The sequence below is a fragment of the Phaethon aethereus genome (genome assembly GCF_964289735.1).
Source record: "Phaethon aethereus genome assembly, chromosome: 1".
Taxonomy (NCBI): Eukaryota; Metazoa; Chordata; class Aves; order Phaethontiformes; family Phaethontidae; genus Phaethon; species Phaethon aethereus.
Window position 1 is genome coordinate 12,485,288 of NC_138575.1, and position 18,298 is coordinate 12,503,585.

The 18,298-nt window shown below is 36.5% G+C and overlaps 1 protein-coding gene across 1 annotated transcript in view; it reads right to left on the reverse strand.

Moving 5' to 3' along the window:
• The window catches only part of GNAI1 (G protein subunit alpha i1), a gene marked incomplete at both ends in the record, with an annotated part of 35,026 nt that overhangs the window by 8,286 nt on the left and 8,442 nt on the right, over positions 1-18,298 (reverse strand). Inside the window, 4 exons of the mRNA XM_082010842.1 lie at positions 607-735; positions 2,300-2,457; positions 6,986-7,127; positions 7,211-7,253. Coding sequence (XP_081866968.1) covers positions 607-735; positions 2,300-2,457; positions 6,986-7,127; positions 7,211-7,253 — 472 coding nt within the window. The remainder of the gene's footprint in view (positions 1-606; positions 736-2,299; positions 2,458-6,985; positions 7,128-7,210; positions 7,254-18,298) is intronic.

Genomic DNA, 18,298 nt, shown 5'->3' on the forward strand with positions numbered 1-18,298 from the left:
AATATTACTACATTTATACTATCCTATGCTTTCATCATTAATATCTTTGGATATAAAATGTTCACAATATTAACATTATTTTGTAAATTCCATATCATAGGAAACATAAGTCACATTCCTTCATCACTAAATAAAGTACTGTCTTAAAGTACAAAAATTTTAATTCAGTTCTTCAGGAAAATGGATTTACTCTTTCATATAACACCAGAAAACATTTACAAGCCTCCAGCTCTCCAGCTGAATTTAAAGGGAAGAATCTGATAGAAGAACAACTATTTAACATAGTAGAATATTGAATATTTTGAGATTTAATTTCGATACAAAATATCTTTACAAAAAGCTTCCAATAAAACCAAAGCATTTGTTACTTAATATCTGCGTATTTATTCTGAGTTATTACAGGAGTTCCAATGACTCCCACTTCCCTTCAGAAAACCAACCCAAGCATGGGGAATTTTTTTTTTTTTTAAGAAAAAAAGGGGGAAGGGAAAAAAAAATCAAAGTTGTGGTTAGACAAATTTGTTAAGTTATAGCATTGAAAGTCCATCTTCTAGAACTTTATAGAAACCATAACAGACAGACAAACATGCAGCATGATTCACATACTTAAAATGAAGATCTTTGAAAGTGAAGTGAGTTTCCACTATTCCTGTCGTTTTCACTCTAGTCCTGAGAACGTCCTGTTGGGTTGGAATGTAGCTGGTTTGTGCTATCCTGTCCAAGTCATTCAAGTAACTGAAGGTAAAAATAAATACTGCTTTCAGTTATTCATAAAATAGTATCAAGATAATTACAAAGAATTACAGAAGTTCTAGGTCCATTCATTATGTCGTGCTTGACTTTCATGAAATAGCTTTCTCTGAGACAAAAAAGACACATTATTTCCCTCAATTTTCCAAGGTTATTTGAAATAAGCTTTAGAGACACAGAGCTATTTCATCCTAGAAGAAAGAAAACTTATGCAATTGACTCCATTACAAAGAGTTCTTCTTTTGAAATCCCAAATGCAAACATGGTTACACATACACCAATGTTATTTGCACTAACTAGAACATCACCTTCATCTTTGTAACCCACTGAACTACAAGATAATTTGAACTATAAACAAAACCCAAAATTACCCTAGATTTGATAATAGGTATGACAAGAACAACCCAGTGTTTTGGCCAGAATTGATGTGTTTAAGAAAATGCTTAATATGCAACAATTAGCTTTCTATTGAGAATTTCTAATTGCACACATTTTTGATAACAGTATACTTTCACTGCCAAAATTCTTGCGATGCAGACCAAGCAGTCCAGTGTTTCTAAAACCCATACAAATCTTATTGTGCTTTTCCTATAGTAAATATAGGGAAAGCATTATATTCTTCTTTCAGCCTAACCAGAAGTTAGAAATTTTAAGGATTCAAATTGCATGGCTAGAAGAACGGTTTTCTTATGAAACTGGAGGTAGAGATACCTCAACCAACAAAATAGAACAGAAGAAAGTAGTGATGCTCCAAATGAAGTGCTCCATATTGAAGAAGGTTGATAAAACTGCTATCTCTTAAGTCAAGAGATCTGTCATCATGAGCTCAGCTTGTTGCCATCTACGCTCTGTACCCTTAGAACAACTTCAGCAGACAAGTAACAATCATGCTGGAATGCTATTTAATACAATTTGATCACATTTCTATTCATTCAGCATGCCTATGATTACATTACTCCAGCTGTAGTCTTTTCACAGTTGCCTTACCTGAATGTTGTTTGTTTATTCTATACTTATTCTACACTTATTCTAAAGAAGTACCTTATTTTAAGGAAAGTGAAAGACAACTTCAAATACTACAAATTACTTCAGCCGTAATAAAATTGCCCTATAAGGCCAGTATCACTGCTATGCCATTCTTTACCATCTTACTTCTTCCTCGATGGACTCTTTTCCTTGACTGACTTACCGTTACTTGCTGCCATCACATCTGATTTCACATACCCTCGATTCCTTACTATTTTAGTTTTTTAATGAAGTACCCTAGCATAGAAGACACATCCTGGTTGTTACCTTTGCTCGACACATTTCTAAGAGACCATTAATTAACAAAGAAAATGCAGCAATGTTGAACCACAGAAGAAACTATTATGAACATGAAAGTAGTACCCTTGGTAATACAGATTCACATCACGTAATCAAGTTTCCTGCAACATGTTCAGATACTAACAGGTACATGAGAGCAGAATTCCTCAAAAGATGAGACTTCCTTTATATTCCTTTAGCTACTACTTACAAGACAGAGAGAATCTTGTCACATAGCACTTACTAGGCAGCAGAGTCATTAAGCTGGTATTCTCTAGATCTGTTGAAACAAGCTTGAACTCCACTGTCTTTCCACAGTCTCTTGATAACTCCAGCAAGCTCTGCAGTCATAAATCCTTCTTCTGCTGCCCCAGCTAGCACAAACAGTTGACGAGCATCATCCTTCAGGTTGTAAACAGAAAGTGCAGAGACAAACACTAAGAAATACAACAGCAGTATTATCACCTAAGAACTATATTCAGCAAATGAGTTACTTAACCTGATAAATGTGAATGTAACCAAACAAAAAAATGCGAAGGAAGACAATTGGTTTTAATGTTCTGCATAGGATATTAATTCCCACATTTTTCAACAACAGAAAAAGACTAATAAACCAAATTTCTCATTAGCTGATAAAGCGTCTTCTGATCTGTTTTTAGCTTGAACTACGTTTCTATAAACAGAAGTAATAACATATTTTGTACTCAAGTCTAAAGTGAACCTTATTTGCTTATCAGATACCACAAACCGAACAAAATGGTTACAATGCACATTAAATCCTTCAAAAATGCAGATGTATATTGACTGAAGAAAACACATTAATCACTTCAGCTTCAAAAAACAACTTTTTTTGAAAGTGACAAATGATCATTTCTTCCCAAATCATGCATTAGCAAATGCAAAAATACTTCTTAAAACCTTTCCAGATAGATGAGTTACAAATATCCATTACCTTAATTATTCTACAGAGACCAAATTGTCTTGGTAATGCGATATCAAGCAAACATCATGATTTTCAAGAGAGCAAATGCTGGATTTTACGACTACATATAATGACTGCTTTTGAGAGTGAGGTTAATAGAGTACAGGATGTCAATCCACCAGTCTCCTTTAACAGAATTTGACCAGTTGGCTACCTTCATCCAGTTTTCACTGAGGAAAAGAACTTAAAAATGTTAGACCTGTAAGGCATTGGAAAAAGATGATAGCACCTGGGTAGAGGAGAGAGATCTACATCAGTACTCTCCTGTGGGTAGCTGCTTGACCTTGGTTATTAGCTGTATGTGATCTAATGCCAAGGTATGTCAGCCAGAAAAATCAGCATACTTGTGGCTTGTAACTACCACCCACAGCATATACTCTTTGTCCAATAATTAAGAAAGAGAACAAATGATACTGGAAAGAAGGAAGGAGAAAAGAGCGACCTGGGCACACCAGCTGGGAACTGAAAATATTTCAAAAAAGAGGAGGGTTAAAAAAGCAAAATACAAGGTTAGTCTCACAAAACAGTAAGTGGAGATGCAAATCTGTAGAAAAATCCGGTTCTGACACCTTTGCTGTTCAAACAGTAAACTGAAAAAAACCACTTCAGATAAGCACAGAAAGTTGTGATTTTTCTAAAGATACTGTAGACTTAAATAATCAAAGATTATGACAGCTAACAGGGAAATTGTTTACATATAGATTAATACTGATATTCACAGCTTAAAAACAAAAAGCTTGCAGTTCAATCAAGGCAAACGAAGAGTTTTATACATGTCTATGTATACATATGTAGTTATACATATGAACAACAGGTATCTTACATATAGTTCAAAAAGTCTTTTGAAAGCTAGTTACAAATCTAAAAATGAACATTTGTCAAACAAATTAACAGAATACTGATTACTGTACATGCACAGGACAAATTGTGGACAACTAATAAAAATTCAATGGCTTGCACAAATAATTACATTAAAAAAACAGAGCAGTAACGATCAAAGAGTTGGACACTCAGACCACACAGACTGTAGTTTGAGCAATACACTTGCACAGAAGAAACCTGAATGACAATTCTGGTCTTGAATATTGTTTGTGGCTGCAAATGCCAAGGACCCACAACTCACAGAAGCAGCAGATCTTGAAGAAGAGACAATGTATTAAGACACATGATGGAAACAGTTTGAAAACTAACAGTCAGTTTTGTCATCAACAATTATGCTATTTTATACCTAACATGGTTTGACTTTCAAACATATAAAATTCACTCTGTTCCAAATAACTCTAATCTCTACATGCTCTAAAATGGAGGAAGGGGAAAGGGGAGGCAGAACAAGAGAATCAATTTCAAGTTTTTAAAAACCCAAACATTAAAATAAAAAGTGGTCTCTGTTACCCCCACACTCCCTTTTCTAAGGTTGACAAGAACTACAGAAACCACAAGTGAGGTAGTATGCAATCATCAAGTCCTACTTTCATTATTAAACAATGCTAGATACTTTCCTTTAATTACACTGGAATGGGACAGCTTCCTCTCTAGGTGTCACTATTTTTATACCAGATTTCATAAATGAGATAAAGAAATTAATTTAACCATCTCTCTCACTAATTACAGCAGATCTCACATTCAGAAAGTGGTCCACAGTCCTCTAAAGCACAGTCACTAAATGTGTCTCAAAACATAGTTTCTACTTTAGTACTGAAAAGTCCTTTAGGACAAAGGAAGATACACCAGTCTTGCAACTGACCATTACTGAAGCTGCTGTTGTAATCTGTGCTCCCTTGATTAATAGCTTTAAAAAAGAAAACGAATATTCAACTCACTGCTTTACCATTAGTCTTATGACAGAAATAAGAGTGTATGATTTTCCAAATAAACTTATCCCATTTAGAATAAAACTCTCAGAAATTCCCCTCAGAATTTTAAGGAAAAGAGTCTAAATGTAACAGGTTTCAACAGGGGTTACAATTTTGAGCTTTTTTTTTTTCCTGAAAAATGACAAGGTTACAATGAAATAGAATAAAATAAAAAGGTTATACTATAATAATCGAGAACTAACCATACATTTATTTTTTTAAATGAGACTGATGAATTCAGAGCTTGTGTTATACCTTTTTCCAATTTCTGACTTTACAATTGGCAAAAATCTAGTACTGATGTACCGTAACAGTATTGCTCTGAAAAAATGATTTGAACCACCAAGACCTGCCTAAGAGCAAAGGGATGGACAGCTATTTTAAGATTATCCCTGACAGACGTTTGCTTCATCATTTATATAACTCTCTGAAGTCAAGAAACTCACGTGACTTCAAACTGATATTATATATAAAATAGCCCTCAGAATCTTCTTGCTAGTCATTTTATCTGGTAACACCTGAATTTACTGCTTCTCCATTTTTGCTTACTATGTATTTAGTAACATGTGTCTACCATCTGCCCCTTTCCAACATTAACTGCCAGACTCCAGAGAGGACTCCATTGCACAAACACTGAACTAACATGTGATAAGATACTGCTGCTGCCCTGGAAAACTTTGGTCTTAAGGGAAGACAATAGCAAACATGAGAACAAATGTAGAGAGGAATAACCAATGAAAACAAACGTTTTACTAGTTAGGTTTATAACTGAAGAGGCTTCAGGTAGAATTAACATTAAGTACATAAAATAATGACTATCAAAGAGCAAAATGAAAATTAACTAATAATTCACGACTGCCAATTAGATTTAGACTTCAGATACAACTTTATGACCCACTTTACATAATTTATGAATGTTTGTCTTCCTTATGACAACCATACATAATGTATTTCACAAGGTCACTGTGAATGTATACTCTCTAATATTTATAAATTGCTTTTTAAACAATCAGTAAGATCTTGAACACAAGACTTTGTCATGAATGAAGAATGTACACACCGTTTCTTATTTTAAGACCCTCCCCTCCTCATAAACTGTAATTCAACCTTAACATGATGGAAAGAACTTAATTATGATAAAATATCCCTCCAACTACCTTACATACTTATTTCAATATGTGAACAGCAAAAAAAAAAAAAAAAACTTCCTCCATCTTTTCTGCAAGACAGGTGTAACGTGGCTAGTTCCTGCTTCAAAAACGGTACCAGTGAACATTCCAGATTCTGACATTGATTTCTATGGAAAGAAAATAAAAGTACACATCCTGAACTAAGTTTTGATGCTATTCAGACTAACAACTTTGGTGATCAATTTCAGCACTGCAGCACAGAGTGTATTCGTGTAAACAGAGGAAAGAAAAACCACATAAGCTGAGCACTGTACAGAGAGATTCAGAGCATCTAACTTCCTGACCACTTAGAAAATGGTCTCCTATTTCTTGGGAAAAATCCTTAATCCATATGGTATCATGAAAAAATGGTATACCAGCAGCAGGGCTATGCCTATGTCTCTGCTCTGAGTAAAATAAAGTCCTCCAAACTGGAAATCGGTATAAAACAGGATCAAGCTCAGAGTCTGGAAATGTTTTAGGCACCGCTGTACCTGTGACCTAACAGAGAAGTGCAGACAGTAGCTGGATGCCCACCTATTTAAGCTGTGTCTTTTAAGAAACATGAAGATGTCTAACTTAAATTACTTACAGAACATACAAGTCCATACAAATAATGAGACATGACTACATAGTTTAATGCTTTTCAAAAACTCCCCAAGACTCCGATGTTTTGTTCTCCAAATTTAGATAGAATTTGGAGAACTGTATCTAAACCAAATAGTGGTTGTGAATCAGCTCAGTGCTGATTGCTTTGTAGGTCACCTTGCCATGTAAATGCCAATGGCATTTAGTTTTCAATCAAATTTTGTATCCTACAAAGATCATTTTTGGATATCAAGAGATTTTTTCCAGGAAATAGTAATAGAATTTGAAAATGAATGGATATTTCAGCCGTGTATCTATGTCTGCACTTCAATACTCACAGCCCTGGTTGGATCACCAAAGTCTATCTTCAGTCTCCCCATTGCTCTAATGATGGCAATAATGGACTGAATGGTGTTACTGTAGACAACAGCTTTGTACTGTTTACATTCTTCTTCTGAATAACCAGCTTCATGGATAATCCTAGGGAAGGAAAAAAAATAAATTCTCTATTCAAATTAAAAAAAAAAAACAAACTCCCTATCATAGTATTTCACCATACTTACTTCATTTGTTTGACAATTGTGCTTTTCCCCGATTCACCAGCTCCTGAAAAATAAATGCATGAAAATTCATTAAAGTAGATGTTTATTAATCTCTGAAAATACATTTAGTTTCTACACTTCAAATACCTAACCAATATAAAAACGTTCAATAGTTAAAAGTACATGTTACAAATCCATTTTTAATATCAAAATCTAAGTGTCTCGAGTTGCAAGTTTCAAAATTAAGACATTTTAAGAACAAATCAATCAGCTCTAAAAAGTTTTTGCTTTTCTTTTTACAGAAGTGAGCATAATCTGCACGGCCCGCTGGTGTTTCTAATGCAAAGAGATGATCAGCTGTTCAGCTTCAAAGGGGCCTGAAGCTCAATTCTTCTAACTCTCTTTTCAGTCAACACCTAACCAAAAACGTCCTTCATACATTCTTCACATTGTATTAATGGTCTTCAGTGTTCCAGTTCTTGTAATTATCTTTTGGCCCTTGCAAGAACAAAGACAGACAGTCAGACTACTTTTTGTTGGAACAGATTGCATGAGGTTTGCCAGACGTGCCGATACCATTCTCAACACTTAACAACTTAATAACAAATGCATGCTATGTTAAAATACAGAGCTTATAAAAACAAGTAGTATGTTTGTCAGCAGACGGGGGGGGGGGGGAGGGGCAGGGCCTGAAAAAAAACAACAGTTTTTGCTGTTTTGACAACCTTAGTTTACTTTACCTCCACTTTCTTAAGTTTGCTTTTCCCTGAAAAAAATTATGGAACTCTTAAAGCTGTGATCTAACCTCTTTAGACAGCACGCTCCCAGTTTGTCTGTGACTTGTGCTGAATTCTCCCTCTTACATTTCCTCTTTCTCAATATGGATTTGCAGAAGTAAGTATAATCTTCAAACAGTCTACAAGTGTTTCTAATGCAAACAGATCACCAGTTGTCCAATTCCAATACAACCAAAGACGACTCTCTTCTTTAGAGGTCACTGTGACCATAGTAAGCCACTAATAAAGGCTATATTTATTCATCTTCAAAAAAGGGCAAGAAAGGGAACCTGAGACATGAGACAGCCTCACCTTGATCCTCAGACTAACTATACAGCCTGAAAGCCATTTCCAGGCACATGAACGAAAAGGTGACTGGGGATTGCAAGCATGGATTTACGAAGTACAAACTCTCCCTAACTCGATAATTTTTTGTGAAGAAACAGCTGGTTTTGAGGATGAAGGACACCAATGGATATCACTTACTTTGACTCTAATATAGCTTCTGATGTCACCTCCCATAGCATCCTTGTACTAAACTGGATAAATATCAACTTCAGAGTGTCTGAAAATCTGCCTAGACATCCAGACTTAAAGGCTTGTGGTGAACAGTTTAAAGTCTAACTGGAAGTCAGTTAGAAGAGGCAATCTTCAGATTATACTGGGCTAATACAGTTTAACATCTTCATCAACAACCCAAAAGCCAGGATGGAATGCACCCACATCAAGTCTGCAAGCAACATCAACCTGGGAGGCCAAGAAGTGGTCATAGTGTTGGAGAACAGAGGTGCTACTCAGAGGGTCCTCAACAAGCTAGAGAACTGAGCTGACAGGAATCTCATGACAGCGAACAGAAACAATTGTTAAGTGGCACAGAATAACCCATGCAACAATACAGACTTGGGAGTAATGGGTTAGGGAACAATCTTGTGGAAAACAACTGTGGGGATCAACAACCTGAAGAGTCAGTAGTGGGCCCTTGTGGCATTGAAGGTCAACCACATTCCAGGCTGCTGCACTGGATCTGGCTGGGATCGAGTTAACTTTCTTCACAGCAGCCCATATGGTGCCATGCTTTGGATTTGTGGCTAAACCAGCATTGATAACACACTAGTGTTTTTGCTATTGCTGAAAAGCACATGCTTTTTCTCTTTTACACCCTGTCCCCACCCCTAGCAAGTAGGCTGGGGAAGGCAAGAGGCTGAGAAAGGACAGAGACAGGACAACTGACCCAAGTTGACGAAAGAGATATTCCATACCACATGATGCCACGCTCAGCAGTAAAAGCTCAGGTAAAGGAGGAAGGGTGGACATTTGTGGTTATGGTGTTTGTCTTACCCTTTGTTTGTCACAACTTTTGGAAGGGTGATTATGGTGAAGGGTCTAGAGCACAAGGCTTGAGGAACACCTGAGGGAACTGGGGTTGTTTAGCCTGGAGAAAAGGAGTCTCAAGAGACACCTTATCACTCTCTACAACTACCTGAATAGAAGTTGTAGCGAGGTGGGTGTCAGTCTCTTCACCCAAGTAACAAGCAATAGGACAAGAGGAAGCGGCCTCACGTTGCACCAGGGGAGGTTTAAACCGGATATTAGGAAAACTTGCTTCACTGAAAGGGTTGTCAAGCATTGGAACAGGCTGTCCAGGGAAGTGGTTGAGTCATCATCCCTGGAGGTATTTAAAAAGATGTGTAGCCATGGTGCTTAGGGATGTGGTTTACTGGTGGACTTGGCAGTGTTAGGTTTATGGTTGGACTTGATGAACTTAAAGGTCTTTTCCAACCTAAAAGATTCTATGACTCTTCCCACACAAGCATTATGCATGCTGAGGCTTTGCTGTCCAGGAAGCAGCCAAACATCTGCCTCCCAATGGGAAGCAAGGAATTAATTCTTCTTTTTGCTTTGCTTGTGTGTGCAAGCTTTTGCTTTCCATATTAATATATCATTATCTTGATCCATGAATCTTCTCTCCTTCCTTCTGTTGTTTCCTCATCCTGAGAGGACAGTAAGCAAGCAGCTGCATGGGTGTTTGGGTTGACCCTGGCCAACAGCTACCACTGCTGCACCGGCAAAACTGCAGTCAATAAGTCAAAAGAAGCTGTTATTCCCCAGTAGTCAGCATGCACGATGCTGTATCCAAGTACTGCATACTGTTCCCCCCTCAGCACCCAGTAAACGAGATACTGATAAAACCAGACAAAAAACAGCAGCAGGTCACTCAGTTGATTGGGGGCTGGTGCACATGGCATACAAGGAAAAGCTATATGGAACTGGGCTTTCTAATTCCAGAAGGACTACGGGGGTGGGAGGGCGGGTGATGTGGGGTGGGATGTCAGTCTAATTGCTGTTCTCTCCATAAAGCCAAGCTGAAGGCAGAAGCAAACTTCTTGGAGGTACACAACAAAAAGATGGGAGGCAATCAAGAAGCTGCAGCATAGTTTCACAGAGATACAAGGTGTGGCAGGGAACCTATCCTCATGGAAGAGGTTAAGCACTGGAACGAAGTGCATAGAGAGGAAGTAGAAACTCAGCCTTGAAGGTCTTCAAGATTCAGCTGGACAAGGTTCTGAGCAACCTGATCTATTTGGATGTTAGTCTGGCTTTGAACCAAGGGTTTAGCTAGATGACCTCTAGAGGTTTCTTCCAACTTAAAATATTATTTGAGGTCAGCATAACAGAATATTTCTATACTTTGACTACTGTATAGTGATGCCTTTGGGATATTCCTCCTATTAAACCAAATATAACAGGCTTCATAACAGGCTCGAGCCAATTTAAAACTGCCTGACAAAAGTTGTCCCACCTCCTCCCCAGCACTGCTACTGATGTGGCTAGACTTCCCCTCCTCCAACACACAGTAGAATGCATGTTAGCACCAACAGGAGCTAGTGTGCTGCAAAATTAAGTAGCTGAGGAATAGAGTAGGCCTGTCAACGTCAATCTAAGATTGCTTAATGCCATCTTTAGCTAATGGCCAAGTAAAAGACTTATTTTTTTAATAAACCTGCAAGTTTCTTTCTAGAGCAGCAATGGTTCTTAAGACTCTGAGCTGCCATGGAAGTTCAGTATCAGTATATTAATATAAACAGAAAACAGAGACACCAACAACAGAAGTCACTCGTTATTGTGACACCTGAAGCATTTCTAAACCAAACTTACTCTGTAAATACCTAATTATGCACTTAAACACAAATGGGTGACAAAAGTTTAAAGATTAGCTTCATTAATGAAATTACTATAATTTGCTTTGGGTTAATATTTTCATTCAAACAATTTGAAGAAAGTATATACCCCTGCATTCAACATCAATTTTGGAGATATTAGGAAACATTACTACAACATTTAATTTACATGATTTTGTGAAGTGCTCTATTAAAAATTCACCACATTTGACTAACCGAGCAGGTCAGTGTCAGGGCTAGTCACAGTATCAAAATTTAATTATTTTGTAGTACGCTTTCTACTCAGTTTTTCCAGAGTAAAGTGCACCAGTTACCTAGAATTCTCATGAAAGCCTTCTCAGTAACATAACCACAAACATTCATAATATGTGTAAAAAAAAAAAGTCATTTATTACAGAGTACCTAACATCAACAGTTTGTTCCTGGAAGATGCATTCCCCTGTTTAATGGAAAATAGAAACAGTTGTGTTTGGTTTGGGTTTTTCCTTTAACTGCATGTAAAATGTCTGCAGCTTGCCTAATAATCTTTGTGAAGTATGTAAGAAAAATCACACCTGGCTCACTGTCCACACTGAAAGGAGATTCATTATTTTTGCATTCCTGAATGCAGAGCTCAGCCGGGTTTTCCAATGGATGCATTTTAAGTTTTCCTCCTTTATCTCAGTGTGAATAAGTTCACTAGAGCAAAATGAGAACTAACTCTGTTTTAGAAAGTTTTAGACAGGAGCAAACAGTATTAATGTTTCATGTGACAGCTGCATATAAAATGTCAGAGCTAGCTGTACTGCCACCACCAAACGCTACCCAAATTTAGACAGACTTGACTGTATATTCCTCAATCATCTAGTAAAGAATGCTATTTATTGTCTACTACTTCAGTGTGATACTTTATTTCAGCCTCACTACTGCAAATAATCTGAACAAACTTATTGGCTCAGGTACTATTTATGTATAACAAAGAATATTAATAAAAAGACATGACAGTTCTGCTCAGATTAGAAAAACAGCAGTGTATCAGCTCTGAATTTGAAAGAATGGTGGGCATTTTTTGTTTAATTAGTTTTAAATGGAAGTCTAAGCTAACTGTTAGGTCATCACTTTGACAAAAGAAATCTTAATAACTGATGAGTATTTTCATCTCTCTCACAAAAAAAAAAAAAAAGAGGAAAACATCCTATGAAAATCCCATTTAAGGCACAGAATTTTAAAACTTTTAATTGCATAGTTCAGTCAGAATACAGTTTCAACTAAGTCTAATGCTCTTATTACACCTGCTCGCCAGAAAGCAGTTAGATCCTTATGCTTCATTATGCAGACTGACAAAGTGTGGAAGCAAAGCACATCCAACTTAATCATCACAATTTAACACAGGAAACAGCAGAACCACGTTTTCGCCCCTAGATTCTACTACAATCTGAAGGGTCTTCCACTTCAGAGTTTAGTGATCAGGCTCTACCTTCACAGGTCAATACTGCCACAGCTAGTATTGGTGCTATCCAAAGCAGTCGCTTACCTGGATCCAGCATGACTTATGACAGCACTCAGTGAATTCATACTTAGCACATAAACCCAGGCCTCTAATCCTACTGCACCACCCATGGCACAGTTAATCTGAAGCTCAGTTAAGTAAGAGGGACTAAATTTGTATTACAATTTTGCTTTCAAAGCCAACTTTCAACTTTGGAATTAGAGAGAAAAATCAAAGCATCTTCATGTTCAAAAACCCAATCAAAAAAGCATTTAACAGATCAACCTCATGTATAGTACTCAGAAGGAACTGAGTAGGAGCTAGTAAAACTCAAACAAATTTAAGAAACAGCTAAAGCAGTATTTGATCCTCCAAGCTGCTATTTGGCCAGTTACACAAGAACTTACTAAAAAATATTAAAAATACTGTTGGACTCAATGATCTTAAGGGTCTTTTCCAACCTAAATGATTCTATGATCCTATGACTCACTACTACGAAATTGTAGCAAACATCATTTTAGACAGATTCAATATTCTTTTATTTTCCAAATGGAGCAGGTCTGTGTTTAAAAAGAACTAAGTATTTTATAATTTGATAAAAAATAACAGGTCAGCAAAAATGTTACTTTAAACTGCTCATAGTGTTGCATGATTTATTATCCCACACACTGCCTACATAGCAAGCATTCCAGAACTACAAATTTCTGGAACAAATGTTTTATGCACCAAAGCACATAAACTACTGTTTGTAAGTGCTGAGATCTTAATAATAACATTTCTAACTTGTGAAGCGTTTGCTAATTGCTTACTGAAAAAACTGATCAAATACCAAAATAAAAAGCAATGCAAACTTCAAGTTCACAGTATCCCTCTTTGGAGGAAACCAACTGTAGAGTACAACAATTCCTAAAAGCACAAATATAATCCTCACAACACTAACACAGAAAAAATTGTAGACTAAATTTTTTTTGGGGAAAAAAAAAAGATTATGAGGAGAATTAGATAAAAACTAAAGAGTAGCATGGGGCTGACTTTGAACCACCAACTAAGCTGGACAAAGGAACAGAACCCACAAACAAGTAGAATAGTCTTATATATTGCCAGAAGAGAGGTCAAGTATGGACAAGAGTAATTAAAACTTGCAATGGATGCTTGTCAGCTTTTCAGACTGTAAAACGGGAGACTTGCACCAGATTAACTTAAACATAGAGACACGTGGCATTTAAAATAAAACACATTGACTCAAATTGTTGGATTCACCTGAAGTCCTCTCCCCCCAGTTCTCCTACCCAGTCTTCTGACAGATGTTAGTATTTCACAGTAGAAGGCACAAGATGAATGGTGCCTGTTCCTCAGCTGCCACCGGCCACAGCACAAGTTAAATGCCCAGTGATTTCTACTCCTTCTGCTACAGGTCCAGTAACTTCTTACAAAAGCACATGGCAAGCAGATAGCTTGGAAGTATAATCTCTTATCACCTCATGACACATTGTCAGATATGAGACTTAAATTAGAATTCAAGCTGCTAAACATTGTTACTATATTCAAAATACATCAGTGCTAGCACAAGAAACCCACAGGGGAAACTTCCATAAGACAGGCTGACCACTAGATGAAACATCCTCCAACACCAGCACTCACACCACTCTTTCTCCCAGCAAAATTTGTTTTGTCTTGTGTCCCCACTCCCCCTTTTTGAAGCCACCCAGCAATTACGCTTCTTACCTACCAACATCTTGTATTCTAATTCTGGGGCAGCTGCTGCCACTGACAGAGTTTATGTTTCTTTTCCCCTTCCCAACTGTTTTCATACAGTTAACCAAAGGTTGGCAGTACTCATGACTTATAAAGTGGCATTAGTCTTAGAAATTCCATAGCTACTGGAATTTGAATGTGCCAGGAAATGTTGAACGAGTTAAGAGAGAAGCTGTGTGAATAATATCTGAAAGAAAGTATTTCAGTAACTTAGCCATGTAGTAATATCAAGTGTGAACCCCAGGTTATATCACTGGTTGAAACCACAGGAGTGACAAATTCTAAAATTATGACACTGACTCATATAAAAGATCTGAGATAATTCTCAAGGTTTCAGCAGCTGCATGTTGGCTTAGTTCTACAGAAGAAGTACCATTTAAACCTATAAGCCACTGTCACTTTTGTAAATTCCCTAACAAATCAAGAATTAAATTACAGCTATTTCTTTCCTAGGTCTTCAGTATTGCTCTTCGTAGATGTTTGAAATCAATAGCACATAACAAAATAGTCAATACGTTATCTAAAACATATCATTTAAGAACCATTAATATAAAACTTTACCTCAAGAAGCAATCATACATTAACTCACATTAGGACCCTGTGTGTTTATTCAGGTCTAGACCTCCAAAAAACTGCTTTAAGTTTCTTAGATACTTAGGCTATTACTATAGTAAAGACACAATCAAGTGATAAAGACTGTATTAATTAGTTTAGTATTGAAAAAACAAATAAAAAATATGGGTCTGTATTCAGTATAACCTCTGAAACTCAACGAATTCTAAAAAATAAAGTTTATGGTGAAACAAGCAGAGCACACACTCCATTTTGCAAACCTTAAGGTAACTTTTATTCACATTTATCTTTAGAAGCATGAATTGAGTTTCCAGCTATTTCAAATTTTCTATTAGTGCTTGATTTCTTTTTATGACAAAGGTTTTTTTAAATTTTCTTTTTGCTTAGAATTTGATGCATGCAGTAAGCAGACACCTTAGTAAAAATTTTTTGTTATATGCAATTTTAGGTACAACACGCTCGAAATGCATGCAGCTTTTGAAAACAAATTATATCTAGGCTCTTCAAAACTGTTCTTCTATTTATATTCCTCAACTATTTCAAATTACTGGCTGCACAGCTACTGCTATATAGTAGGAACCCTTTTATTATTATGTGCATCACTTATACCATAACCATATTGCGGACTCATTGTCTCACTATGAAGGAGAGCATCAGTACAATTCCAAGTGTCATGTTTCAGAAACTCTGTGAAACATTGAAAAGGAAATATGGTACCTTGGAACTGAATCTACTTTGAGAAGATGTATCTGTTGAGAACATACAAGAGATCTCTTACAAAACAGTATCATTGCCTTACAGAGGGGCAGTGCCATTGTACTTTAAAATCTGAAGCATTTTCTTCATTGAAGATACAGGCATAGCTTGCTTTGTGCGAGGTGCCAAACCCAGCAGGACCGTGGCAAGTTGAGACTCAAAGGTTTGGAAATAAACCTCTTATGCCAGAAATTAAATAAGGGAATGGATGCATATTTAGAAATGAAAATAAGTATAGTAATCATGCTTGCTGCCTGACAACTATATGCCACACCACCAGCGGCTAAAACATTTGTGGCTCCAGGTTTATCTAAGATACCAAGCTGCTGTCAGCATTGACAAGATTATCAGTTGACTACTTAAATGTATCAAAGGCCAGCCTCCCCACTACTATCCTCTAATAAAAGATTTGGGAATCTCCTCAAAATTCAAAATCCAGAAACTTCTTAGCATTTCTAGTGGAACTTCACAAATAGCAAATAACTGATCTTCTGTTCAAAATTAAAATAAGATTAAGATTTGTTACTTAAAAAAAATTAAAGTGAAGATAACATTTCTTCCATACATAGTAGTATGCTCAGAAACAATCACTACATAATTCAAAATCATGGTATGAAAGAACATGATTAAAGGCCTTCTAGAACATGAGTTTGGGTGGATATTGTATGACCACACTACCTGAGAGAAATGCCAAGTGCTCCAACAGAAAAAAACACACCCCTTGCTCTTACAGTGCTCACCAAGACAGTTACTCTCAATTTCTGCCAACACAGTACAGCATGCCTCATCCAGCCCTCCAAACAAATAACTAATAAGCCTCCAGAAATCCAGAGTGCCCTGACATTTTTCTTGACAGTGTGGTTGGCCTTCATGGCCTTTTACCATTCACTAAGCTATAAACATGGTGTGCAAAGATAGTACGTTCAGTGACTGAGGTACCAGAGAGAATTTCTACTACAAAGCAGACTATCATTAATTACAACCAAAGATACTTTACAAAAAATTCCCCACTGCAACAGAGGCATACTTTATGCAGGTTATTCTGGTGGAGAGGTACAACAAAAGAACTTGGAATTTACAGCGTATTTTCATCTCTGACTCCACTTGCAATTCAGAACAACTACTGTTCTATTATCTACAATCGTGGCAGATTTGACAGTTCCTGCTACCTCGCATTACTATGTAACTGTAAAAAGAGTTGGGAAAAAAAAAAATCAGAAATGCATACACTTTGCTTTCTATCAATCAACACAGGAGAAACATGTCATGTAAATCTTAACTGGTTTTACTCAAAGCTCTACCTGTCACGCAACACTAAGGCATTATTTGCAAATGAGATAGATGGGTACTATCAAAGTTTACACCAGGGCAAATGCAGTTATACTAAAAGTTAACTCATAATTGTAAAAGTAGTGCAATAAACTTTAGTCCACATAAATTCTCAGTCTTTATCCATGCCTAACTTAACAGTGTTTTTCACCTTGTAGCTCGAGGACTAAGATCCACAAAAATAAGGAGAATAAGCATATTAATAGTCGACCTAAATTCACTACAAAAAAGTCTCCACCTCCACCAAAAAATTGTAAGGACTTACAAAGTGACACAGATTGAAATGTTAAATGAAAAGATATAGATATCCAGACTGATCTTTTTCAAAAGCAAACATTTTCAGAACTCGTATTTGCATTTGAACCAGGAAAGAAAATACTCAATCATATTCTTGTTACATGAACATGCATTTTCCACAAAAAGCTACCTACAAGCAAAATATTATTTGTGGTTAATAGTACTAAAACAAAAATCTGGCTGCTTTGTTGTTGTTCAAACAGACTCTGTATTTAACCGGCCTCAAATTAAACTGAGAAAGCTTTGAAGTATATAAGAAATTTCAACCCATTCAAACAGTCAGTTCCACCCAACAAGTGCAGAAGCAAGAAATTAGATAGATACCTACGTAAATAGCATCTTGTTAGGCCTCAAACAAGTATGTTGTCAAAGCCTGATCTAATATAAACCCAAAAGGTCCTATGTTCCAGAACAGCAGACAGGAACTAAACGACAGCCTTTGCTAGCAAACACTGAGGCACTAAAGCATATTAGAAGGAATCCTTGTCAATGTCTTTAAGAGCTTTAGAAAGCACATAATGGTTTTGCTAAGAGTTTACTGGATTTATTAAGGATCAGTAACCGAATCTGCATACAGCTGAGAAATCCACTTCCAAAATGCTTCAAGAAGTATTTAACAGATCAAGAATACAGACAACACTTAAATGAGACTTAGCAGCTTATTTTCCATCCACCCTTGTACAGTACTACGTCACTGATAGATTCTGAAATCAATGAGCATTCAAAATAACATTTAATTAAATAAAATCTATAAATGCTCAAGACAATTGTCTTGTTTACTCACAATTTTGTTATTGCAAAACATTTATGTCCAGTCATAGCAAGTTCAAAATTGCATTCCAATACTACATTCACACCATAATCTATTTATAATATTATTACAACTTTACTGATTTAACTGGAGACTAATGTCTCCATTCTCCTCCCTCCTGTTTGGACACTGAGCTAGCAATTATGCTTCTTGTCCACAGCCATC